At 36.7% G+C, this 27633-nt stretch overlaps 1 protein-coding gene across 1 annotated transcript in view; it reads left to right on the forward strand.

The window, feature by feature from the left end:
- Window positions 1–27085, forward strand: part of Enpep (glutamyl aminopeptidase) — a 92094-nt gene extending 65009 nt beyond the window's left edge. The window contains exons 12-20 of the mRNA XM_074041542.1: window positions 2446–2582; window positions 3314–3369; window positions 10496–10646; window positions 11995–12068; window positions 12183–12287; window positions 12373–12543; window positions 17812–17952; window positions 25277–25355; window positions 26286–27085. Coding sequence (XP_073897643.1) covers window positions 2446–2582; window positions 3314–3369; window positions 10496–10646; window positions 11995–12068; window positions 12183–12287; window positions 12373–12543; window positions 17812–17952; window positions 25277–25355; window positions 26286–26438 — 1067 coding nt within the window. The 3' untranslated portion in view covers window positions 26439–27085. The remainder of the gene's footprint in view (window positions 1–2445; window positions 2583–3313; window positions 3370–10495; window positions 10647–11994; window positions 12069–12182; window positions 12288–12372; window positions 12544–17811; window positions 17953–25276; window positions 25356–26285) is intronic.
- Window positions 27086–27633: the final 548 nt, after the last annotated feature.

A 27633-nucleotide genomic window follows, 5' to 3' on the forward strand; every position in this document is an offset into this window, starting at 1 on the left:
TGACAACTGTTCTTCTGAAAGTAGCATGAACTTGGAAAGTCCTTAACTACTGACTTCCTGGATCTCAGCTTCCTCATCTCCAAAGTGAGAAAAATCACAGTAACTCTAGACAGGCTTAACTGAGCCCATAGAAAGCACACTAAAATATTGCAGTATTTAGATGGATTGCCAGGAACGTCTCAATGTTATTTATATTTGCTTTGCTATTTATAGAACTGGCAGCCTATCCTCTTTCATAATAACGGGGATAGCTACCATCTGTTGGACACATAACATGTAATGATCTGATCAACACTTTACCTACGTTATCTTATTTAATCATCACAACAACTCTGAGAGGGATTTTTATTCCTTTTTTTCCTCCTGGGGACCCAGAAGGGTCAAGTGATTTGGCCAAGGTTACATGGCTAGTCAGTCACAGAGAAAGGATTTTATCCTAGATCTGTCAGACTCAAAAGTTCATGTTCTTTTTTGTGTAACATATGGCTTTATGCTTAGCGAGCGACTCCTCCTGATACAAACATTCAAAGTGTAAGGTTGCCAAAAGATTAGCTTCCTTTCAACAACTTGTCCATGGGAGAATGACAAAGAAAGATTAATACGACGTGAGTGAGGTAACGGTTTATAATTTGTCAAGTACCTACTCTGAAAGTTCCTAAGGAAACTTATTGTCTTGTTGAAGAGCTTACTCATATATTATGAAAAACTACTGTGCCCTGGATATCTTCCAGACCTAGCAAACACTTCCAAAATTTAAATCATCTTTCCTCCCAAACTGACTTTTCTTCCTCTAGGCTCTAGGAGCAACACCATTATTCATCCAATCCTGCAGTCCTTTCCCCTCCTCTAACTGTCCACCTCAACTCACAAGAAGGGTTGCGTTGATTTTACCTGCCTTATGTCGTTTGTGTACTTCATCTTTCTGTCTTCAGCATCACCACATTAGCATAAATCCTCATTGTTTCTTGCCCTAGATTATTGTAATGATTCTAAATTAGTCTTCTTGCCTCTAGAATCTCCTCCAAAATGTCTCCCATATCACTATCAAAATTAGATAATTAAATCTGTCTAGAAAACAAATTTAAGCATGCTATTTTCCTTCTTAAAAATCTTCTTTATCTTCTGGGTATAGTGGTGCATGCCTGTAATTCCAGCACTTGTGAGGATGAGACAGGAGAATCATGAGTTTAAGGCTGCCTGGGTTATGCAGCAAGACCCTGTCTCAAAATATGAAAAAGCAAACAAAAATAACAACAACTGCAAAAATCTTCCCTATTTTCCGACTTTTTAGAAAATGGATTTTTTTTTTTCTTTTTGGTGGTACTGGGGTTTCAACTCAGGGCCTCACACTTGCTAGCAGGCGCTCCACCACTTTAGCCACTCGGCCAGTCCACAAGATAGGTTCTGTAACATGGCATGTGGCTCTTTACATTGAGGCCCTAGCCTCCATTTCCAGCCTCATCTCCTGTTTCCTGGTATCACTCCCTATGTTGTGACTACTTTCAACTATTTAAAATTCCTCAAATATACCAAGTGTTTCCACATCATTATTTAAATTATGTGTTGTCCATGCAAACAAAAACTATGTGACTTGAAAAGTATAGAAGTAAGGCTAACACACACTGGTCACGCCAGAGCATACTTTTTATGTCAAGTGTGGATGTTTTACCCTTAACAGTGGGCCCCTAAGATACATATTTGAACTATATGAAAATACTGGCTGCTACTTCAGGAAGAAAGTTAGTTTGGTAAATCCATGGGTGAAAAAGCATCATTATACTCAACTGAAATACAGAAGTAGGAGACCTTACAAAGACAAATAAAATTAGAAGAGTAAGTATGAAACGGATTACAAAATGAGAAAGGTGCATTTGGATTCCAATTTTATTGCAGTCCTTCTTGACATTTTAAAGCAATACTGATTCTCAAACCATTATTCTGCTTCACAAGGGCCATTTCCATCCACTTCAATGTTGATTTTACTAAACAAAGTATTCTTTAACATGTTTACATTTTATCTCCTCCTCAGGCTTTCCCAGCAAATATTCTTTATGTAATTAAATCTATTATGATTAGGAAGGTATACAGGACTCCCAGAAGGCGTGGACTTCTCTGTCTTTAGACATAGGTTTTTCTTTTTTTTTTTTAGTGAAGGGCTGGCTCACATAGAATTATTCCACTCATTTGGCAAGCTTCTGCCAGTAAGAAGTGTAAGTCACGAATAACAGGATGCTTATTTCTTTTTCAGCTTACTCACTCCAGTGACATTCTGAAGTTAGGCAACTAAATAAGAATTAGGCTTTGAGGCTTTGGATCCAAATCAAACTTGACTCCTTGAGCTAATATTTCTTTTCTTCTCTCTTTTTCTTGCCCTCTGGGTCTAATTTCTCTGTGTTTACAGTATATGCAAACATGTTTCTCATTAGTGTTTATTTACTACTGCAGGAATCACTTTGAACCGTCTTACTTCTAGTGGAGATGATTTTCTCAAAATAAACCCAGACCATATTGGGTTTTATCGTGTAAATTATGAAGTGCAAACCTGGGATGACATAGCTAAAACTCTTTTCTTAAACCACATGGTAAGAGACAGCAACGGTGAGGGATTGTTTTATTTTTGTTCTAAGACCAGTATTTTATATAGCAATGTTATGAAAAACAGGTCATGCTAAAGGGGTTGTTACATATAGGGGGTGGTGTGAAAGAAGGAAGTTAAGAAGGTGACTATGGTTGATGTACTTTCTATACAAGAATGAATGTAGAATTTTTAAACCTGCTGAAACTACCATAAGAATGGGACTAAGGTAGAAAGAAGGAAAATAGAGGAGAGGAACCAGTTCAGGTTATAATAGATATATACATAGAAATGTCAGAAGGACACTTCCTGTGTAGCCATCTTAAACAAACAAAAATGTCATTTTTTTTCTTTTACAAAATCAGAGAACAGGACAACAGACTAGGTCCTGTGGTGGGGGGGGGAATAGGGTGATACCATTGGGAGGGGAGAGAAGGTGGGGAAAGGGTGTGGGAGGGTGTATATGGTACAAATACTGTGTACACATGTATGTAAATGGAAAAATGAGACCTGTTGAAACTATTCCAGGAATGGGGTGGTGAGGGGGAAATAAAGGAGAATGGTGAGGAGGTGAATGCAAGTATGATATATTTGATATATTGTGAGAACTTTTATAAATGCCACAATGTTCCCCCACCCAACACAATACAAAAACAGAATTTTAATGATATTAATTTTTGTCAGTACATTTGGTTTGAGAATCATGTTTTTTTTACCTCTTTTTCTTCCTCTTGCCAGGAATTTTCTTCTGCTGATCGTACAAGTTTTATTGATGATGCGTTTGCCTTGGCAAGGTGCGTTTTGTAATGTGATTAGATACTTACAATACCTTGGGGTGTTCCATGAATCTTTTTAAAAATGAATTACAACAGCATTTGACTATTAATCAATTTTAGTTTATAATATCCAAAGTCAATATTTTAACACTATTATTTTCTTTAGCTGTCTTCTTAAAAGTTCATATGAGCCTCACAGCCAAAATACTGATTCTAGCCAGTTCCTACACACAACAACTGACCTCCCTATTGACTTGATTATAGTTTGTTCTAAATCCTTGAGCTGAGTATAAGTGATATTGCAACTGCTCTAAAGTGTGCCTTCATAATTTGATATAAGTAGACAAAATAATGTCTCATTAATTCAGTTTGATGAACCCCCCAAAATCAGACTTTATGGCTACATCTTGTTCAAGTCATTGCGACAGGAAGAATGAGTCATGGTGCTACAGGATTGATCAGAATTATGGTGCTGTTTAGGAAATTTTACTTTTTTTTTCTCATAATATAAAGGTAACCTGAATTCAGAAAACAATAATGAACATGGAATTAAATTAACAGAAGTGTAGTAACCACAGTCACTTTACTTTTCTTTCAGGTTATCTAACACCAGTTATTCAACAAGTATTTATTAAATTTAAGTTGCTGCACTTTGGAGGAGTTAAAGACAGCCAATTTTATTTCTCTACTATGGTAGTGACCTCATTCTAAATATGAGCAAGAGAATGAGAATGAGACACCATTGTTTTAGTCTCCTGTGACTCCTATATCTGAGTTGTACATCCCTCTTAGGGGACCCATCTTTTCTCACAGTATTATATTGTCATTGCTTACTAATGGTCCATTGTACCCAGAAAACTATAAGTTTTATGATGGTAGGCACCAAACCCAGCTCATGACTGCATGTGACTGCTAAGGTTGATGCTTTAGTCAGACAGATGGCTGGTAGAATAGAATAGAGGCCATGAAGGCATGGCAGAGGGTTTTTACATGGACTTCCTAGATAGCATATTAGAAGTCAGAAAACCTTTTTGACATTTTTCAAGGAAGGAATCATAGGGTTAAAAAAATAAGCTTTTGAATCTGATTAAAGTCCTGATTCTCTTTAACCTCTCTCTGGGTTAATTTCCTTATTAGTAAAATAGAGATGACAATACAATATTTTTGTGAGGAATAAATGAGAAGATAGATATCCAGTACCCAAGAGATTATGCAATTTGTAGAGAGTCCTCAATACATTGTGTTACTTGACCAAAAAGTATCCAACACTGATTGTTAGCAGAAAGGTGCATTCAGAAAAGTTCTTCTTCTTTGTAATCTAGATTTCTTTTATAGATGGTGTATGATACTTGTTAGTGAGTCTTCAATTTTAATCTATTATTAATGTAATAGATTATTTCCATTACATTACAGTATGCTGTTTGCTCACTAGCAAATGTGTACTGAGCACTTTCTATATAAGGCTTTGTGTACACCCTGGGAAATTAAGTGTGAAAGTGAATGATTGATAAGTATTTTAAAACATCACAGAATCATTTAGAATTTTTTTCTGGAAAACTCTCCAGAGGACCTTTTCTAAAACTCAGGCTCTTCTTGGCTACTAGAAATTACAAAGACTCTCAATGCTTCCATAGTTCAGTTCCAATTACCACACAGTGCAAATGGTTCTTTTTACTCTAACATGAAGTGAATACCTCTTGAGCAGGTCTCTCTGAGGAACTGGGTATAAAGCAAGTAACTCATGTTATTGAAAGACTTTCTTGCATATTCTCAGCTCCTTGGCCATAACCCTATAACATGTCTAAGAGCTAAGGAAAGGAAGATAGTGAAACAAAGTTGAAAACCAAACATATGCAGAATCACACAAAAACAGAGCTTGATACAGATGAGCTATCACCTGGGCCAGTTTCCTTCTGCACCATGAGGAAAACAGAACTCAGAGAGAACAAGATTCCACCTTAAGAGCTGTGCCCTGACCACTCAGAGACTTTGCAGGGAGGGGAGGAAAAGCTGAAATATGTAAATAAACAGATAAGTGCCAGTGGTAGGGTTGGAATTTACAAGTCAATTGAGATACTCAAAAAGAAAGGGAATGAGAAAAGAATCCGGACAAGTTGCTAATTGCAAAGAGGCTGTTTTAAGCAACATAGCTGAATTTGATTGTAAATTAGGAGACTAAAGAACTGGGAAATTTTCAATGCTTTTCATACTACTTTGAAGACCTTGCTGAAGAGCCCACACACATGGGGTCAGTGTCACCCATCCTGGAGCCCTACTCAACCATCTTTATTTTCCCTCTAACAGGCCAAACCCTTCCTTCCTTCCTTCCTTTCTTCCTTCCTTCCTTACATCCATCAAACTCAAGGCCTCATACATGCTAGGCAAATGCTCTACTACTGAGTTATGTTCCTCTAGAAATGTGCAGCCTTTCCAGATTATGTCCAAGAAAATAAAAACTGAAACTTCTGCTGCAAGAGTCACCTAGCCTGCCTAAGTACCTTAGCTCAGGATAAGAGAACAAAGAGGCCCTTTGACCCCTTCTTTATTGCATTTGTTGAGACTTTAAGTAATAGCTCCCATCCTCTCTATACTGCGGATTTTAGTAAAATTCTGCGATTTAAGTGCCCCAGGAAGGCACTTAAATGGAAGGTCTTGAATGAAGAAAATTATCACCAAGTCTGGCTTTAGAACTGCTGTTCTGACTTAACGAATGGAGTTGGAAACCCATAGTTGAGTAAGGATGCTGTGTTGGGTTGAGTTTCTTAGAAGCAGAAACTTAATTGGAAGTTCTTCAAGTGGTTTTTGGAAATTGAACTCTCATGAGATAGGGAGTAGAAGAGGCAGGATAGGGTTCAAGGGTGGGGGAAGCTGAGCCAGATTCCACTAGGAAGCTATGAATTGTACCAGGGAGCAGGCCTAGCATGAGGGAAGCTGTTTGTCTTTGATATTTCTGAATCTGACAACGGGCAGGGGTGGGTCTGCATAACGTTTTGGGAAATGATATAACTAGCCAGGTGCTATCCTTTGGAGAAGGCAGCAGCCATGAACCAACCAACCCTGTGAGGGGATCTAGATTAGGAACTGCAGGTCTTTGTCTTAAAAAACATTTCTTTACCTGTGGTCCCCACCAGCAGTATCAGCATTGCCTAGGAACTTGTGAGAAGTACGAATTCTTGGCCCCTACCCAAACACTGAATCCGGAACTCTGGAAGGAGGGCCAAACAGTATCTCACAAACCTTCCAGGTGTTACTGATGTGTGCTCAAATTTGAGAACTCTGGTTCTAAATGATATCTCTGTCTTCTGATGTACCAGTATCATTGATTCCATGAAGAGGAACTGCAGAGTGACATCCCTTGTGGGGAATGGAAAGTCCATTAGTTTAACTCTGAAAATATTATTCATATAATATCAACGAGAAACATTCTCTTGCCATCCTGTGTTTGGACCCTGTGAGTCAGACTTCAAGAAAATATGTAATGCCAAAGTAGGGCAGTTATATACCTGCCCGCTATATTGGGAAAAACAAGGCACCGGAATAGTATATTGAGTTTTCAAGTTTGGCTAAATAGTATTCAGTGATGGCCTTTGGATTTCCTTCTTCTACTTATGCTACCTGAATACACAGTTCTGCTATTATGACCATGACCCATTCCTCTGCATCTTTTGATCTTCTGTGCAGCGTATTTGATTTCTGACCAAGGAATTTATTATTCTTATAGTTTCATTAACCTCTTCACTAATTTGATCCTCAGAGTAACAATTATTCTTTATAAATGTCCTAAGACAATAATGATTGCATGTAGATGTTTTTCTACCTGAACGTTCTGAATAACACACTCCATTTTTCAAAATTATTTATACTTTTATTAAGGGAGGCCAAATGCTCCAGAGTAGAAATCATTCAGAATAAGAAAAATAACAGAAAATAAGAGTCAGCTTTGGGATCTGAAAACAAGCTCTGTATCATATGTCCTCAGTACAAATCACATCTTGGCAAGATTTCTATTTTTGTCTCTCTCTCCAATATTAGTTGATTTTTAAAACAAACTATAAGGAGAAATACAGACATAATAACACAGTTATTTATTTTTAAATTGACCCCCAATCATAACAGCACACAACAACGAATCAATATCCCTAAATTTGATAATTAACAATTAATCTTTAAGCTACCAAAATGCAAATTAGAAAGACAGAGTTTCCACCTCATATTCTTCCTCAAAGCTAGGCTACAATTGGAAGTACAATAGGTTCCCGAACAGTTGCAAAAGATTCTAAAATTCTTTCAAAGAGGGAAAAGTTGAATTCTTTAAACTTTGAAATGTCAATAGTTATCTTTAACCTTTCTGAGAGAGAACAATCTATTTTGATTTAAGAAAATCATTGAGAAATGTATAAGGAGATGTTACAATGAAAAATCTGAGCTCAATTTTAATGTTTCAAGCATTTATGATTTCTTAGTACTATTGTTGATGCTTCTTCATATGAAAATGTAAATAATTTCAATAAAATACACTTAGAATGGAGTATTTGAATATTATAATCAGTTTGTAAGCTTAGAAATTAAAAAATTTTAGTTATCCTTATTAACCCCATCTTGTAAAATGGCTATTTAAAAAAAATTTATCATTTTTACATTTACTCACATGTGTATACCATGTTTTGGCTCCCCCCTCACTCCGGACTTGTTGGGTGTCTCCACATTTCTGCTGTATAAATGTCACCAGACCTGAAGGCATACACCTTCTAGCATCCTCCATCATCCCCCAGCCTACAGCGGCCATCCCATCCCATACCTCCTGAGTGGATATCCTGACTCCCATCTCACCTGCTCCTCCCATGCTGCCATCACCTAGCACCACTTCCAGTGTCACTGGTTGTCATGAAACCTCATCCAAGTGACCAGTTCGTTGATGTGAGCCAGTGGTATGGCAGGAAGGTCAGGCCAGGCCCTGAGTGCCCTGGCTCAGGCGCTTGCCAGCTGTGTTTCAGGGGAAGTAACTTCACTTCTCTGAGCATTCCTTCCCTTACCCTCCCTCCTGTTCCGCCCTCTTGTGCTCCTATTTTGTTGAAGAGAAAACATAGGAGATAATAAGAAAGACACAGCATTTTTGCTAGCTTGAGATAAAGATAGCTATACCGAGAGATTCCTAGCGTTGCTTCCATGAATTGTGTATTGTAAACCACATTGGTTCATCTCTGCCAGACCTCATTACTTCCTATCCCCTTCCCACAGTGGCTTCTGACAGTTTAAGATTGCTTTATTTACTCCTCTATGGTGATCACTTCAACCACATTCAAGTTTTAGGTTTCCTTCCCTTTCCCTGTTCCTCCTGTGCATATTCTCCCCTTAGCGTGTGACCCATGTCCAATAATATTAGTGCATTTGTTTTGGGTCTATATTCTGCATATGAGGGAGAACATGTGATTTTTGACCTTCTGAGCCTGGCTAACTTCGCTTAAGATGATGTTCTCCAGTTCCATCCATTTACTGCGAATGATAAAATTTCATTCTTCTTCATGGCTGAGTAAAATTCCGTTGTATATAAATGCCACAATTTCTTAATCCATTCATCAGTAGTGGGGCATCTTGGCTGTTTCCTTAGCTTGGCTATTGTGAGTAGTGCTGCAATGAACATGAGTGTGCAGGTGCCTTTGTAATAACCTGAGTCACATTCCTTCAGGTATATCCCTAGGAGTGGGATTGCTAGATCATATGGCAGATCTATGTTTAGTTTTTTAAGGAGCCTCCATATTGTTTTCCAAAGTGGTTGTGCTGGCTTACATTCCTACCAGCAGTGTACTAGGGTTACTTTTCCCTGCATCCTTGCCAACACCTGTTGTTGGTGGTATTCTTGATGATAGCTATTCTAACAGGAGTGAGGTGTAATCTTAGTGTGGTTTTGATTTTCATTTCCTTTATGGCCAGGGATGGCGAGCACTTTTTCATGTGTTTTTTGGCCATTTGGATTTCTTCCTTTTAAAAAGTTCTGTTTAGTTCAGCTGCCTACTTCTTCATTGGTTTATTGATTTGGGGGAGTTTAGTTTTTTGAGCTCCCTGTATATTCTGGTTATCACTCTGTGGGTGTTCACTTCAATTTAGAGACCATTTACTTTATTGTGCAGAAGTTTTTAATTTCATGTAGTCCCATTTGTCTATCCTTTCTCTTAGTTGCTGGGCTGCTGGAGTTCTATTGAGGAAGTCCTTGCCTATACCTATTGCTTCCAGAGTATTCCCTGCTCTTTCCTGTACTAACCGCAAGGTTTCAGGTCTGATATTAAGGTCCTTTAATCCACTTTGAGTTGATACTAGTACAGGGTGATAGGCATGAATATAGTTTCAGTTTTCTGCAGGCAGATAACCACTTTTTCTAGCAACATTTGTTGAAGAGGCTGTCTATTTTCCATCTTATGTTTTGGTGCCTTTGTCAAAAATAAGGTGGGCATAGCTATGTGGATTCATATCCAAGTCCTCTATTCTGTTCCACTGGTCTTCATGTCTGTTCCTGTGCCAGTACTATGTTGGTTTTATTGCTATGGCTCTGTAGTGTAGTTTGAAGTCGGGTGTTGTGATACCTCCGGCAATGTCCTTTTTGCTCAGTATTGCCTTGGCTTGTATTTCCAAATGAACTTTAGGGTAGATTTTTCAATAGCTGTGATGAATGTCATTGGGATTTTGATGGGAACTGCATTGAATATGAGATTGCTTGTGGTAGTATAGCCAGTAAAATGGCTTTTGTTTCATCTGAATTTTTGCTACAGTGATTTTTCAAATGTTCATCTTGTTATTCTGCTTTTTCTTGTTCTTACCAAATGTATGAATATGCAGTTTCACATTGTACTAATATATCATTTTTTTGAACAAAACTTGAAAAAATTAAGAAAAAAACTAGTTTGCCAGTTCTGGGGATCAAACTCAGGGCCTCACGTATGCTAGGCAAGTGCCCTACCATTGAGCTGCATACCCAGCCCTGATCAAAACTTTTTGATTGGGCCTCAACAGCAAGTGCCATTTCCTAATTGTTTAATAGAAGAATTGTCATTAACATGGAATATTAGGATTCCCATATTAGTATTTTCAGTTGAATGGAAACTAAAGTCTATGTTTTTAATTACATGTGCAATTTTTTTTTCTTTCTCAGAGCTCAACTTCTAAATTATAAGGTGGCTCTGAACTTGACCAAGTATCTAAGAATGGAAGAAGATTTTTTACCATGGCAGAGAGCCATCTCAGCTGTAACCTACATCATTAGCATGTTTGAAGATGATCAAGAGCTGTACCCTGAGATAGAGGTGATGTTAACACTATGATATAGTATGAAAGTAAATTTTTAATCATTAGTAGAGGGTAGTCTCTAGGGAAGAAGCTCTAGGGGGACACAAAGCATACCTACCTGCCAAGTGAAATCAAAAGAAAGCCCAATTATTCAAGTAGTCAAAGCCAAGAGACTGTTCTTTTTTCAACTGAAGTGTAACAGTATTTGTGGTTCAGTATACTGCATAAGGTAATATTTTATTTAAAATTTATAATACCTTAAACTATAAATATTCACTATAACCTATTTTAAATGCCTCTATCTCTGTTAAAAAAAAAAAAAAGAATTTAGAATGTGGGGTGCCAGTGGCTGACGCCTGTAATCTTATGTCCTTGGGAGGCTGAGATCAGAAGGATAGCAGTTCAAGGCCAGCCAGTGCAAAAAGTTCACATGACCTCATCTCAATCAGTAGTTGAACATGATGGCATGCAGTGGTCATCCCAGTAATGGTGAGAAATGTAAAATAGGAGGATTGTGGTCCAAACTTGCCTAGGCAAAAAGTGAGATCCCATCTCCAAAACAACTAGAGCAATAAAGTCTGGAGTTGTGGCTCAAATGATGGAGTATCTGCCTAGCAAAAGCAAAGGCCTCAGTTCAAACCCTAGTATTGTCAAAAAAAAAAAAAAAGAATTTACTCTTACCAAAATATAACATAGTTTCTTACTAATACTGCTATTATTTCCACATTATGATTTTATTATAAGATAGTATTTTATTGTAAAATAGTATTCTAAATACTTTTTCTTTGTGATTTCTGTTGTACTTTGGCAGGACAGTTACAATTTTAAACAATTGTTCAAATTGGATTTAAAACTGAATTTAAATTTCCAGTTCTTTCACCTCTAAGTGAAAGTCCCTGAAAAAACATAATTTAATATATGTGAGTGTTAATTTCCTTTATAAAGTAAAAACATCAGCACTTGCCTGCCTATGGAATAAAAGAGTGAGGACAAAATAATAAAGAGTGAGCACCTTGTGGAATTTTAAATACCTGTTATTTTTATTATTTAATCAATGCTTAAACAACCATCTCAATGCCAGATTTTTTCCCCCTATGTATTAGGTATGAACTAAGAAAGGGTAGTTAAAAGGGGCTCACCCAAAGTTTTATAAAACATTACAAAAAGATCCAGGATTGAAGAAAGAGCTCAGGACTGAAGCAAAATTACAATGTGATTAAAAACTAGATTAATTCCTTTTATAAGGGCAGACCTCAAGCTCTTTGAACTAGCAGGAAAAGATCCACACGAGCTTCAGATTAGAATAAATGAGACTGTTGATAAGTAGTAACTGATTACTCATGGTACCTGGTGCTTTTTTTTTAGGGCTACTTCCGAAGACAAGTGAAGCCCATTGCTGACACTCTGGGATGGGAGGACAATGGCGACCACCTCACAAAGTTATTTCTCACCTTTTTTAAAAACTAATATACTTATCTAACGTTTGTTCATGTGCTTATAGACATTTTGAAAAGTGCTTAAGGGCCTGGATTTGTGCTTATTTGTTTTTTAAGGTTACTCCGGGCCTCTGTGTTAGGGTTTGCGTGTAAGATGGGAGATACAGATGCCTTGGACAATGCTTCCCAGAAATTTGAGGACTGGCTAACTGAGACTTATAGGTAACTGTTCATTTTGCTCTCATTTCTGGAAAACTTTAAACTGAGAAATGAGTTAATGAAATCTCTGAAACACTGTTTCTTCTAGTATTCCTGTGAACCTCAGGCTTCTGGTATATCGTTACGGAATGCAGAACTCTGGCAATGAGACCTCATGGGAATATATGCTACAGAAATACCTGAACACCACATTAGCTCAAGAAAAAGAAAAACTGCTCTATGGATTAGCATCAGTGAAAGATGTTACTCTTCTGGGAAGGTAAATTGTTATTTATTTATTTATTTTTTTGTCATGCTGGGGATCTAACTCCAGCCCTTGGTATACTAGGTAAGTACTCTGTCATTTCGCTATATCCCCAGCACAAGCTGGGCTTTTATTTCACTTATGTGAATGGTATTTACCAATTTATATGTCACAGTCTCTTTGTGACTCTGATTAATAAAGTATAATGTCTTTTTAAAAAAAATCCATCTAAACTCCTTTTGCCTGTGACAAACAAAACACCCATGTGAGACTGGTCTAAAGAATGAAGAGATGAAATCTCCTATGAAAGTATTCTGGAGGTAGGTAGTTTCCAGCTGTGGGTGGTGGCTTAACATTTTCATCCAGGGCCCAGGCTCCTTCTCTTTCTGTTCTGCCATGCTCAATGTGTTGGGTGTCTCATGATGTCCAGATCTGCATGCTGATGTCTTTACACAAAGATGTGGAATGGAGGAAGAACAGGAGCAGAAGAGGTTCTTCCCCCCTGGTTCTGTCTTAAATGTCAAGAGGACAATTATTTCCACTTTCCCTCACAATCCAGATTGAGTTACACTGGATCATTCTGGGTTACATTCTGCATCTTCCATTTGATCATTTGCTGACTAGGATGAACTTGATTTCCTTTGACTGATTTGGGTTAACTGATTCTCTGGGGCTGAGGTAGGAATTTATATTCCCCAGGACCAAAGATATCAAATTATCCAAAACCAAAACTGTGCTCTGTCAGTAAAGAAAAGAATATCCGCTGTAGTGTGCATACATATATCCCACACACACTCGCAACAGGCCCACACATAGGCACATACATGCACGCACACACACACACTCACATGTATTTACATACTACCCAGAAGATACAAAGATCACTTAAAGCCCATCTTTTCCAAACTAGTTGGCTGGTATTCTGCTCTACTCAGTTAGGAATTTTGGGTAGACAAGAAGAAACTCCTCCAATTGTTCCAGGCCCTTGGTGGGTTTTCGTAATTCTTTGTGAGCAGCAACAGCTAATACAGTTACAGCAGCAGGTGATGCCCTCTAGTTTTGAAGCTCTTGTGTGGGTGCTGGGTGCTGGGACCCTAGCCCTACAGCCACAAGTGTTGTCACTTGTGTCGGGGTCTGAAGCACTTTCTACATCTCACACTTCATCTATTGGGATGGCAAAGTGCTATGGCTCCTGCACCCCAGGGTTCAGGACTGGGGTGCCCGACAGCTTTAGCAACAGAAAGTGTTCCAGCTCTCTATCACCACTGCTGCTCTGCCACTACCACCACTGCCAGCCCCAGTTAGCCACCAGTGTTAGCTCCACTCACACCATTGCAGCTGGCCCTGATTGATTACTGATGTCAGCCCTGCTCCTATCATTGTCAGCTCTGATACTACTCTTGCCATTGCCAGTTTCCACTAGTACAGGCATCCATGTCAACTCTGGTTCCTACTGGGATGGCTGCAGGTGTCTCTGCTACTGCTCTCATCTCTGTCCTTCTTTTCCTCTTCTCTTTCCTTCATATTATAAGTAAGAAAGACCACTTGAGAGAAGTCTTTATTGGACCCAATGTTGCAACACCAACTGACAGCACAGGAGGGTGTCTTCTGGCTGACTCCAAAGTGAGCCAAAAAACCTGCTTATATAGCCAGATTGGAGGTGTGACAAAAGAGGCTGCACCAATCATGACAGTCCCTCATGTCACCAGACATGGCAGTCACTTATTCAAATCAAGGACTGTGTTTACACCATTCCCAGGACTACTTTTGGGCCACCAAGGGAAATGCTCCCTCTGTGGCTTGTGTGGAAATGACTTACAGAGTCATCTAGAGATCACTGTGGCTTATAAAGCCAAAAAGCCCCACGTTAGCTGTTTGCTGGGACAGAGCCTTCAGGAGCCAGAGTTGTGCTTCAGTGTGTAGCTTTCTCAAGATGTTTGCAGTGTTTTCAAAGCAGCCAGTGCTGGAATGAGGGCAATCTGGCTAGCTGCTTGGCTGATAGTCCTTTGCTCAAGGCAGCCAGGTCCCCAGGGAAAGAAGACTCCAAGAGTTACCATTAGGAAGTCCAATCACCCAGCCCCCATCAGCTGAGTACACTTACCAGAAAAATAAGCATTCCAAAGGGAACTTACAGTGAAGGCTTGTCACTAACATTAGCAGCTTCAGGTGTTGCACAGTGCTCTGAAACAGTGCTTAACTCTTCCTGGCCCCACAGAGAAGTGGGTCCCTACCATCTGTTTCACATCTATACCTATTCCACAAATTAACTAGCTTAATTCATTCGTTTAGTTAGGTGTCTAAGTTATCTACTTCATTCATTTAACCAATACTTACAGTGTTCTTTCTATATATAGATACATGGATTGGGAATAAAAATGAACATAATATGTTATCTTTCCTTGGAAGATCTTCATGGGAGAGACAGAATGTAAATAATAAATTACAATACAGTATCAATTTGAAAGGACTATCAGAAGTCATTTTCTTTTACCTAGCAGGGCCAGTAATATACCTTCCCCATTTTATCTCAGGGCTATATGTCAGTTCTGCACTCTGCCATAAAATAATCTATAAAGAGCTTGATCATATTAGCATCCACAAAATACCCCCATACTATATACACTTTTAGGTTTTATGTATCATTTAATATAAACTTAATGAAGATTAAATAAAGAATGTCATCCTCTTGACATCTACCCAGATATTATATTGATCCATTATGGCATTGTACTGATTGTATCTGTTAAGTAAATTAACAAGTACACTAGAAGCTTTGGTAAGAATCTTGTGGACTAGAGGATAGAAGATGAATTGCCCAAAAATTCAGGGACTCACTATGCCAGTGCAGTTTCTGGAAGTCCAATGTTCTAGTTACATGTCAAGACATTCTCCCCAAGGTGAAAGACAAGTTTCTGCCTCTTGTACTACCTACCATGAAAAATATTATTTTAGTGGACTCAGTAATATATTTTCAAATTTGAGACAACAGATCCCTCATTTGAGTATGTTACTTCAGCCATCTACAATCTCAGTTATGAATGATGACCAGAGGGAAGGCAGCTCTGCAGCAAGTCTGGGCCTCAGTAAGGGCTTCCCTAGAATTCCTTTCTTACCTGGAATATTCTATATATATTGTGTTTCATGTGAATATAGGTTTATCTACACAACTGCAAGTACAAAAAAATGGTAGTATCTATTTTCTAGCTGATTGTTCCAAAGAGTTCGTATGTTATTGATGATGAGTCAACATGATAGAAAATAGCTAATGCCATTTTTGTCTGCCAGTCTTGTTTTTAAATCAATTGTTAAGCTAGAACTGTAGTTTAATACTCTCTTAGGACAAATGTTGAACTTCCTAGAGTTCCTTTCTTTTTCCATATTCCTCCTGTACAGGGAGACATAAGTTATCTTGTAGTGATGAAGAAAGAGACTTCTGACTCTTGATGGTTTTGCCTTAAAGAGTTTACCTATTTTGGACCAGAGTCTCTTAGGTTTTTATTGATCACATTTTGCCTGCTGAAACACTGTCTAACAGAGATGAAAGTGTGGTTTCTTCTGTTTGTGAAGTATCTGTGTTGGCATTTATATCTTCCCAGCAGCCCTTCATCTTTTTTGCTAGAGTGAAGAAATGTCTAGCTCCCCTACATAGTCCACAAGTTAAAGGAACCAGGAGTGTTAATTTATACTCATTAGTATATTCACCTCACCTAGGATGTATTGTCATTCTCCTCTACCATGTTGGACATAGTACAAAAAATAGTGAACTGTGTGATTTTTTTGTAAGGACTGGAGAAGTAGTGTTTTCTAGTTTACCAGAGAGCGCAGACTTCCCTTAAAGTTTGAGTCTCAAGAGTAAATTTCTATGGTCATCTTTGATAGCCTGGCTCCTGATGTATTAACAAAAATGTAAGAGATATAGAAATATCTTTTCTTTTTGACAAAGGTTTACTCTCACAACTCAAGCTGAATGCTGGTTCTTTTGTTGGTTATTTATTATCTATCTCATATGAATGAGATAGATAATATCTCATATGAATGAGATAGATAATAATATAGAGATAATACCAATGGGTAGGAAACCATCAAGAAACAAGACTAGGAGAATATGAAAATATGTCTGCTCTATCAATAACAGATAATCTGTTTTGGAGGTGCCTTTCTTGTGAATAAAATATGTACTGCTCTTATTTGGAAACACTTTTCTAACGACAATATTCACTTGCAAGGTCTTGGGCTACAAATGCAATTCTTGGTAAAACCATAGCATAAATTTAACGAAATCTACATTTGGTCATTTAATTGATTTATCTTGGGTCTGTTTGCATTATGCTGTTGTTATTGGTGGGTGAGCAGTCTCTGATCAGAAGATTTCCAGATTCTTTGTGTCCCCCATGGAAGCGTCCAGGCAGGACATGTACATGTAATGGAGTTTATTAAAAGTTAAGGAAGGGAATTCCAAAAGGGCATGGTGGGGCCAGGTGGAAGCCAGAAGCAGAGAGAGAGAGTCTTTCCCTTTTTTCAGGTACTTTTAAAACTCATACTAACTTATGAGAAGGGAAGAACCTGGTGACTCTTAACCCTAATGATTCATGAGTAGGGAGGGGAATGGGTGGTCCCCGGTCCAGGTGGGCGTGGATAACCTACACACATTTGCAATTGAAAATAAGACTCAGAGAAAGAGAGAAGAAAGTTCACCCTGAAATACAATATCAAGTCATATATGTTCTAAGAGTCCTGAACTTTCCCTAATTCTAGCCTGCCTCACTATGATCATAGCCAACTAATCTAGCCACATAGATTATATTAGTAGATCCTTACAGTATAGGGAAGAACAAACATGGTTTACATATTATCCTATAGCAAGTAAGAACTTAAATACATTAACTTACTACCTCCTTCTTTTTAATTTGTTGGGCTAATAGGCAAGTGAGAAAAGTGCTTCTGTTCAAAAATGCTCTTTTTATAAATTACTCATTAAAAATTTGTGGTTTATTATTTTTAGTATTTCTGAAAGATTTTAATTTTTTAATGTTTCTAGAGTTTGCGTTTCACTAAAATGTAAATAATTATGCTTTAAAAAGAGTTAAAAAAGAAAAACACAGAAAACAGTTAAATATAGTAGAAAGTTTCACATTGTCTTTCATCATTTGTCATATTTAACTTGCTTTGTCACTTGATGCCCCAAGAATTGAGTTGCTGGAATGAAAGCTATGTTGCATTGATGTTTAGCTAACAACAATTAAAAGTTCATTTGGAATTGTTTCTCTATTTGGCTTCTCATAGGTATTTGGAAATGCTCAAGGACCCAAACATTATTAAATCTCAGGATGTGTTTACTGTCATCCGATATATCTCATATAACAGCTATGGGAAGACCATGGCCTGGAATTGGATACAGCTCAACTGGAACTATCTAGTCGACAGGTGGGAGGACCAGCTAACGGTCTATTGTTCTCTTTGCTTGATTCCATCTCATAGTTCCTTCCTTTTCTTCTTGATGGACTTTCTCCACCATCTATACCATATCTGAAATGGCATATTATCAGAGGTAAAGGATAGTGTTTTCCTTCCAGGGGTGTTAATTTTAGTCACAATTCTTTTTCTGGAAATTCCTGTTTCTGTAAGATTCTGAGGTATGGAGAGATGAATAAACTGCACTATTTTTAGTTTGGTTAAAGTATAATTGTGTGTTGTGCTAATACCTAGCATAATGCCAGGCTCATATTTGGTTCTTAATTAATATCTGCTGAAAACTAAATGAAAATCCCTGGACCTGGGTTCAAAGTAGAGCCATATATCTTGCTGCGCTTATATGGGTAATAACTTTTGTCTGCCCTGACCAGATAATTAAACTTAAAGTAGTCTGAATAGTTTTTAAAAGGGAACTACATTTCCCAGGCAATAGAAGGTTGGAGGTGATGTTGGGGTCTAGTTTTGTTCTTGGTTCTGATTCTTGAAATGTAATGCTCAATTTCTATTAAGAAGGCACTTCTTTGACAGACTATAAAATACAAAATGTGTATAAAGCAGAAATAAATGTCCCCCGTCAATGTGTAAACATTGCCATCTTTGCCATCTGTAATCCTCACAGGAGGAAGTAACCTCTCTTCCCTCCTAATCTCTCCGTCAACCCAGCAGCACTGCCTCGTTGGTAATGACTGTCTTATGAGAATACCAACTACAGTTTGTTTCTTTTGCCTTTTCTGTCCTCCACTTCACCAGTGCCATTGTGTCCACATTTCTTTTCCTTCCAAGATAAACATTATATCTCTAGCTCTTAGCCTCGATTTTCTACACTTTTGCTTATATTTGTGATAGGTTTTTACCTTTACTACTCATGGCTAGTGAATTTAGCTGTTAATCCATCTCTGAAACTGGCCTGTGCACACAAGTGTGTACACACGCAAATAAGTATTGCTCATCTGTTTATGATTATTTCTGTGAAATGCTTGGTTTAGAATAAGTAAATCTACCTATTAAGAACATGTTATTTGGGAATAACAGTTCACATCATGCAAGGTAGCACCTGCCATTTTGAAAGATGTATGGCTAATGTGTGTTTTGTTTTAGCTGAAAGACCATAAAGCTTTTTTGTGTGTGTATATGCCACAAGACATTCATGTAGATGAAGCGTAATATTTGCTTTTGAATTATTATGAAAACTTACGTAAATAATGTTTTATTTTGCAAAGTAGAATGGTCATTATTATTTATTAAATAGTGCATTGTTCAAGGCCCAATTGAGTAGCTCTGGTATGATTTATTTCAAATAATGAATTTCTCATTTTCAAAATTTAGTTTATTGTCATGCCTTAAAATATTAAAAGTAGGAAAATAGGTTTTAGCATGTTATAGAGGTCATAAACATCTGATCTTTCAAATAAGTGTATTAGATTTTAAAACTGAATTTTTTTCAAGGAAAATAAATTGATAAACCATTTCCAGAACTGGTTCCCAAACCCTTGCCCAAGGCTTTTAATATTTCTTCATAGTCTAAATGATCTAACCTTCATGAGTATTATTTCAAATAGTCCTAGCCATAAAATACTATAATAACCACATGTCTTCCAGTTACACAAGAAAGCAATATTAATTATCCTTAGATTGAATAAATAGAATTTCCCCCGTGAGAAATTATATAAGACAAAATAAACAGAAATGAGCCAAGCTTTATATGAATATTTCCAAACTCTTGAACATTTTCCAAGTTTCAGTAGTTTTGCTGCCTCTATTTCTGAAGAACTTATTGTCACCCTGAAATGAATGAGTTGTTTTTCTGCAAAGCTTTTGTCTTATAATTTTTAGGAGAACTGATTGCCAAACCAGTAGTTTGAACCTTAACCGCAAAGTCCCAAAGACAGTTTGGAAATTATTTGTTTTTGTTTCTTATACTAAGCTGTTAGGTACAACTGTAATAAAATTTGATTTTAGTTTATGACTGAAAACTATAAAAATCAAGATGACTTGATTTTTCAACATGGGTGATTCTTTTTGTTTATTTATTTATTTTCCTTGACTTAATGAGCATTACTGAAACCTTATCTCATAAATGAAATAATTAATAAATACTTATTAAAAGTTTTGCACGCATCACAATAGTTGCCATTGGATAACATAATAATACATATATAAAACTGTTAAGTCCAAGAAGATAATTTTAAAAAACTCCTTATTTTAGTTAAAAAAATTAATCAAAAAATACATAGCATACCTCCCCTTCTTTTCTGCACTTGATATAACTTGATATATTTTGTTCTCACATTCCCAGCATTCACACAGATAGTTGTGGTTTTTATTTCATCTTATTTATTGGTAGTTTTCAAATTTAATTTTTTAAATTTTTTTTATTTTTATTTTTTTATTTTTATTCATATGTGCATACAATGCTTGGGTCATTTCTCCCCCCTTCCCCCACCCCCTCCCTTACCACCCACTCCACCCCCTCCCTCTCCTCCCATCCCCTCAAAACCCGGCAGAAACTATTTTGCCCTCATCTCTAATTTTGTTGAAGAGAGAGTATAAGCAATAATAGGAATTTACTCACTAAGAACAAAACAGAGAGGAATATTATAGAAATTATAGGTCACTGAAAACTTGTCTTATTACTTGCAATTAGAAGACTCTTTGAATCTGTAAAATCTCAGTTCAATGTGTTTTCCTTCTTAAAAATCCCCATTCTTACACAAAATCCCCATCTTATTACAAAACTGATACCCGTTTTTTGCACAAAATGCAGATAAACAATATTAAGAACATTTAAATTACTTGAAACCACTTAGAAATAACTCTGTTGTCACACTACTCTTTGCTTTTGAGTCATCTTTCTATGGCTGCTTATTTATTGCAAAGAAATGAAATCATACATTTTTAAAATATAATTTGCTTTTTCCCACATCATCTTGAATTGTGGATGTCTTTCCAGGTCTTTAACTATGCTTCTTCAACATTGTTTTTAATAACATTATAGTATTCCAATGTATAGCTTTATGTTAGTTTACTTATCCAATCTCCATCTTTTGGGCAACAGAATTATTCCCCCATACTGTAAATAATGTATTGATGAACAACACCTTTGAAACTGAGTTTTTTTATTCTTTTTAAATATCTTTGACAATATCTCTAGGATACAATTAATACTAAAAGTAATACTACTGGGTTAAACATATGTTCATTTTTAGGATTTCTGATAAATATTACAAAATTGTCATCCAGAAAAATTTTACTAATAACTGACTAGTTTTCCAAGTTTTCCAATACTCAATATAGATATTTCTAAATCAATTGCTAATTGATCAGGTTAAAACTAATAGCTTATTTTAAATTGTTATTCTTTTATTCAGTATGGCATTATGATTGGCATTGAGAATACAATAGTAGGGAGAAACAGACCTAGTTCTCTGTCCTCATAGAGTTTAGAGTTTAGTAATGGAGACCAATATTAAGAATCACACAAACTCATATGTACTTAAAATTTTAATAACTAAACATGGAAGAATTTCAGGGTGCACCAAAATAATTTAAAGGGGAAATTAAAGTTGAGGAAAGGGCTGAAGGAAGAGCAGGAATGAATTAGGTAAACAGAAACTAAAGCATTCCTGGCTGAAGGGCTATCAGCAAAGAAAACAGATAGAGGCCAAGAGTCATGTTAAGATTTGGGCTTTTGTTCTAAGAGCAATGATAAGTCACAAGAGGTTTCCAAGGAAAAAAGTGAATAATGAACTTTACATTGGAAAAGAAAGCTTTGGTGGTAAGGTGAAGCACAGATTGGATAGGGGCCAGAGTGGATTTGGGAAAAGCAGTAGGCTATTGTGATAGTCCCAGGAAATGGCAGTAATAGACTAGACTAGGGGAATGTAATGATGAAGATGAAGAGACAATACAACTTAGCAGTAGATTGAAAATGAGAGATGAAAGTAAGGTGACAAGGATAAAGCCTAAGTTTCTACAGGCACATGGCTTACAGGAGACTCGTGTGTTTAGTTTTTTGCATATGATGCTTTTGTTTCTCTTTTAAGGGGTGAAAGTGGAGATTGTTTCAAGGAGGGTATGAGCCCTTGTCAGATCCTACTTGAAGTTAGAGTAAATTGAAGACTAAAAAATGTTCCCTAGATTTATGAACTTAAAAATCGTAACTTTGGAAAGAATTTTTCAGTGGATTGATGCAGGCAAACTCCAACTGAACAAATCAAAAAATGAGTCAGTGAAGAAATCTCTTGACATGATTTACTGTGACTAGGGAGGTGAGAAAAAGAATATTAAGAAAGATGCCAAGTCAAAGAAGAGGGTTTTCTTCTTTTTATGGAAAATATTTTTAATGTATTTAATATCTTTAAAAGCCTATGAGAAAGTTCTAGTAGGAATTGAACATTTTAATATGAAAAACAGAAAAAAAGATTATTTTAAAATAAGATTTTTAAGAAAGTGGGCAGAAATAGCAACCAAAGCACAGATGATAGATAAGAGGAAGACAGGTGTACTTGTGTGGTCAAGTTTAATGATATAGGAGTTATTGTAGATTTTCTTTGTGAAGTAGAAGGCAAAGACATCTTTGGGGAAGGGAAGACAGAGGTAATAGGTTTAGAGGATGGAAGAGAGTGAAAGTGATTGAGTTAGGGTAATTAGGAAGATTATGAGTGTGAGGGTTCATTTAATATTTAAATCCATGAATTTATAATGAACAATATGGGGACAGTTCAGTGACTTCTCTTAACCCAACTGATACAAATTCAGAGAAAACAGGCAGCTGATTTCATCCAAAGTTGGAGTTTTATAGGCATGCATTATTAAACTGCAAGGGAGTTTAATCTTTCTAACAAGAGAGTTTATGGCTTAAATCAAAATGTTATTGAAAATGGTAGACCATGGTATCTAAACTATATAAAGAAATAGGTGGAAAAAAAAAGAAGACCTGATGGTCCAGGAGAAGTGGTGGTAAGGGTGGTCAATGGGCCAGAAATCCAGGCTAAGTCTAAGAATGGTCATAGTAGAAACTAAAATGTGTATTATGTCATAGATGGCACATAAGTTAATAATGTTAGAGGTACACTAACTATGAGTAATCCCAAGGTTCCATGGGAATTTGGTTGTAAGGGTAGAGTGGAGAAAATATCACTGGAAATAGGTTCATGAAACTAAGGAGCCAACATATAACACTGGTCATCTGTATGGAGCTTGAAATACCCCAGAATGATGGCATAGCTTGGAGTAGACAAAAAGACCAGCAGTCCAGTGCCAAAGTGCATCAGACATGAGGGGAAATAACCAGAAGGAGCATGGAGGGGTTTAAAAGAGTGGAGAAATAATGATCTCTAAGTGAGAAGCAGTATCCCTGCAAAAGAACAGCTCCAGAGGGCTAGGTGGAAGGGTCTGAGAAACACTGTTCCTAGATGCCTCAGAGTCACATTTTTGATGGTGTCTGATGACATTAGGGACGAAAAGTTGGGTGGATATAAATTCAAAGGAGCCTGCAGTGCCAGTGGGCCTTGGATCTAATGTACTGAAGAACATGGTTGCATACGATAACATTTTCTCTTTTCTTGGTACCTTTTCATTCCTTTGCTAAGCTCACAGGGCACATCTTTCCTTCTCACCACCTTGTAAGGATTCTTTATATAGTAAACAATATTTGCTTATTTTCATATTCCTAGTTAGCTTTTGACTTTAAATTGTGTTTATGGTAAGTTCTCTTTGTATAAAGAAAATTTTATCAGTTTATCTACATATAGATTTTTTTTTGCTATGAAATAATTTTAAATTTTAAATTTAGCTTATTGCTTTATATATCTCTTTCCAACATTCCAGTGGTCAAGTTTTATACATAATTTGTGGATGTTTTTCTTGTGATATTGTTTAGTTGTGATGAGATTTGTACTTGTATTATACCTATTTGTATTATGGTGTTCAAGAAAACTTCTGATTCTTGCTCTTTAAGAGTGAATATATGAAAAGGATAGGAATAGAATCTCATCTCCAATATTATCTCTTGGCACTTAGATTTAGTCAGCTTGATATGGATCACAACCCCCAACCATCAAGTAGCTAATAACACTTTTTTCAAGCAAAATATATTGCCTATAGTCAAAGTTTTGTACCTGCAGGAAGATGCATGGAATATTAGGATAATGGTGCTAGATAGAGCTGCTCTGCTGTAACATAGAAATGCAGAAGGTTAAAGGACGTAGTAACTGTTTCCCTCCCAAGACGGATTCCTAAAGTGAATAGTCCAAGTTGTCAGAGTGGTTCTGTTCCATGGGCCTAAGCGATTTCCTGATCTGTGTGACTGACACTGAATCACTGGTTATATCCATGGTTGCAGCTTGGCAGTGGGGAAGGGAAAAAACCAAGAAGTCTTTACACACACACACACACACACACACACACACACACACACACACACACTCATACACTCACAAACCCAAGAAATCTAAGATGCTATCCTTTAAATATGGGCTGTCCCCACCAAAACTCAGGTTAGACTTGGTCCCCAATGCAAAAGTGTTGAGAGATGGTGGAACTTTTAAGAAGTAAAGAGGTCATAAGCAGTCTACTCTCGTGAGGGGATTAATGTAGCTCCCATGAGAATGGATAAGTTATCTTGAGAGTGGGTTGTTATAAAGCAAGCCTGGCATATCCCCTGCTCTCTCACACAGATGCCTCTCTTCTACACATGCCTGGCTGTCCTTCCATTTTTCTCCATGAGTTGAAGCAGTGGAAGGCCCTTACTAGAAGCCAAGTAGAGGCTATTATCATGTTCTTGGACCTCCCAGAGTCAGGAGCTAAAATAAATCTCTTTTCTTTATATATTACCCAGTCTTAATTGTTCAACAGAACACTTGAGCAACGGAAAATAGACTTAAGACATAAGGCAAGCAATTTCTCTCTATGAGCTGAAGTTGGACACATCACTGGACTCATGTTCTATTGATAAGAATTGGGTCACATGTCCTCACCTACCTTGATGGAGACAGAAATTTAGTCATAACTGAGCACTCATGAATGCAGGAAGAAAGAACATACATGTGGAATATAATGTGTCTACTATATCTGAGAAAGAGGTGCACAAGAAGGAAGCATAGAACTTATGAATTTTTCTTGGATAAAATGATTCTAAGTTAAATGTGTTTTCTTACTATGTTTAGCTTACTTTGAAAGTGACTAGAACACACACAAAATGAAATGTTTGAATCTAGAAAATGATTTAAAACTCTGGGCACTTATATTCCTTTTTATTTCTCTAAATTCTCTACAGATTCACAATCAATGATAGATATCTTGGCCGGATTGTCACCATAGCAGAGCCATTCAACACTGAAGTACAACTTTGGCAGGTATGAAGACAAATTCCTTTCTATTTATCTAGAAAGTGACAAAATTGAACTCTTTTTCTCAGATAGGAATGGTATTTTCTCCATTCAAATCACAGAAGACTGAAAAAGAAGTAATTCTTGTTTCTAATAAAACATGCAATATTTTTTTCTAACCTGAAGACAATTCTAGTGACCAAGAAACACACTAAGTTTAGAAGATGATAAATGGGAGGCTGAGATTGGTCACCAAAGTGTGAGCAGTTTCTGTCCCCTTTCCTAGTAACTGTAACTCTGGTGTAAACTGATCAAGATTTGAGTCCATTCAGAATTCAGTTTTAGAATTTCAAAACGAATCCCAAACCTCTGAATTCCCAGGGAGGAAAAATGTTTATTAACGTTGGAAAAATAGATATTGTATTAGATATTGAAATGTTAAGATGCTTATATATGTTAAGAAACAAAACAATTCTTATTTTTGTGGATGGCAAGTAATACTATGGTCTGAGTTTTGGAGGGTTGAATGGAGATTTTTATTTTACCAGTCCTTAATAAGAGAACTGAAGGTATTTTAAAATACTCCACACTTCTATAGTGAAAATCTGGGCAAACTCATCATTCCACAAGCTAGACTTTCCAGGAATACCTTGGGGGGAAATGGCAGAAAACAAAGAATGAGCAAGAGCAGAAATGGGCATGCCAGTGCTATGGCAAGCTGCCCCTCTCCCCCAACCTGTCGGAGCCTCTTAGGCTTGAAAAGCCGTCAGGAATCCAAAAGCCAAGGATAATGATTGCTAATCTGAGCAACAGGCTACACCATGAGATGCATCTAGTGTTTTGCAGTGATACTCAATTTTCCTGTAAGAAAGAAACAAAATCCAGTTTGCAAATGAAATGCTTGAAGAAAAATTGGGCTTCAAATGACATTCTTAATTATTTCCCTCTCTTTTCTAGATGGAGAGCTTTTTTGCAAAATATCCAGAAGCTGGAGCAGGAGAACAACCTAGGGCACAAATCCTAGAAACAGTGAAAAACAATATTGAGTGGGTAAAACAAAATAGAAACACCATAAGAGAATGGCTTTCTGAATTACCTACGAATGGCTAATGTGTTCAAATGTCATTTTAATTTTGCAATCTGTTGTTTTTCTCTTGAGCATGTGGTAGTCTGATTTACAAGCACTGCAGAGGGAGTCTTATAAATGCACACTGCTTTAGCTAAGTACTGTGTTTATGTCTTGCAAAGCTTTTAAATTATTCCTCTTTGTTTATGAAGGAAGATACTGATAGAGTATTTAATATACTCAGGGATTTCTTCTAAGTGTACTTCATAGGAATTCTTTCCAAACTGAAGAGAATTTAATAGCCATTTTAATGTCTTTAAATATCATTCTTTATATCTTAAATCTGTGAAAATAGAACAATTTGGTCTTAGCTTTACATTTTTAGTACCAAAGAAACGCCACTTAATCTTCTCTCTTGATTGACTTTTAAAGTTTAAATACCAGTACTTGAGGGGCATATTACCATCTTAATCTTTATTTTATTATTCAGAATTGCATAGACCTAATATCATTTTATTCACATATGTCTTACTCCTTTAAATCCTACCAAAGTAACCTGGGCTTAAGTTTTGCTCAGGGATTGCATGAATTAGCCAAATAAATGGCTGACTGTTGCCTTTCCTTTATAAAGTCAACAAGAGACCTCTTCTTTCTTTTTAAAAATAAATCTAAATTATTATCCTGAAAAAAATTATTGTTTTCCAGAGTCACTTTACTCTTGAATAAATGCGTTCGCCAAGAATTTAGCAAGTCACAAATATGATTCAAGAACCTGACCTTTTTCATTCCTGGTGCTCTTTCATCTTACGTACGGTTCTTGCAAAGCTCCTTCAAATACACTATGAAATTACAGGGAAGAGATGCTTAAGTGTGCCCCGTGGATTTTTAGAAGAAAAATCTGAAAAATTGGAAACTGTTCAGGAAAGAGAAAAAGTAATTATTCCATAAAACTAAATGGAATTAGAATTTAGCTTTGATCTCACCTAACAATCTAAGTGTGAAAATGTGGAAATTCATGGATGTCTCCAGCATGACTCTGCATATTTGAGGAGACCTCTTATAGATAAGTTTTACATCTAAATCCTCAGATCCCAATCCATACAGAATAGCACTGATCAAATTTATAAGCATGATTTCATTAAAGATACCAATTTCGTAGACTCTGGTGCCCAGAATATATTTAATGTGGCACTTATGCCTAGTATGTCCACAATGTAAGTCCAGTGGGCAGAAAATATG

The sequence above is a fragment of the Castor canadensis genome, chromosome 9, assembly GCF_047511655.1.
Source record: "Castor canadensis chromosome 9, mCasCan1.hap1v2, whole genome shotgun sequence".
NCBI lineage: Eukaryota > Metazoa > Chordata > Mammalia > Rodentia > Castoridae > Castor > Castor canadensis.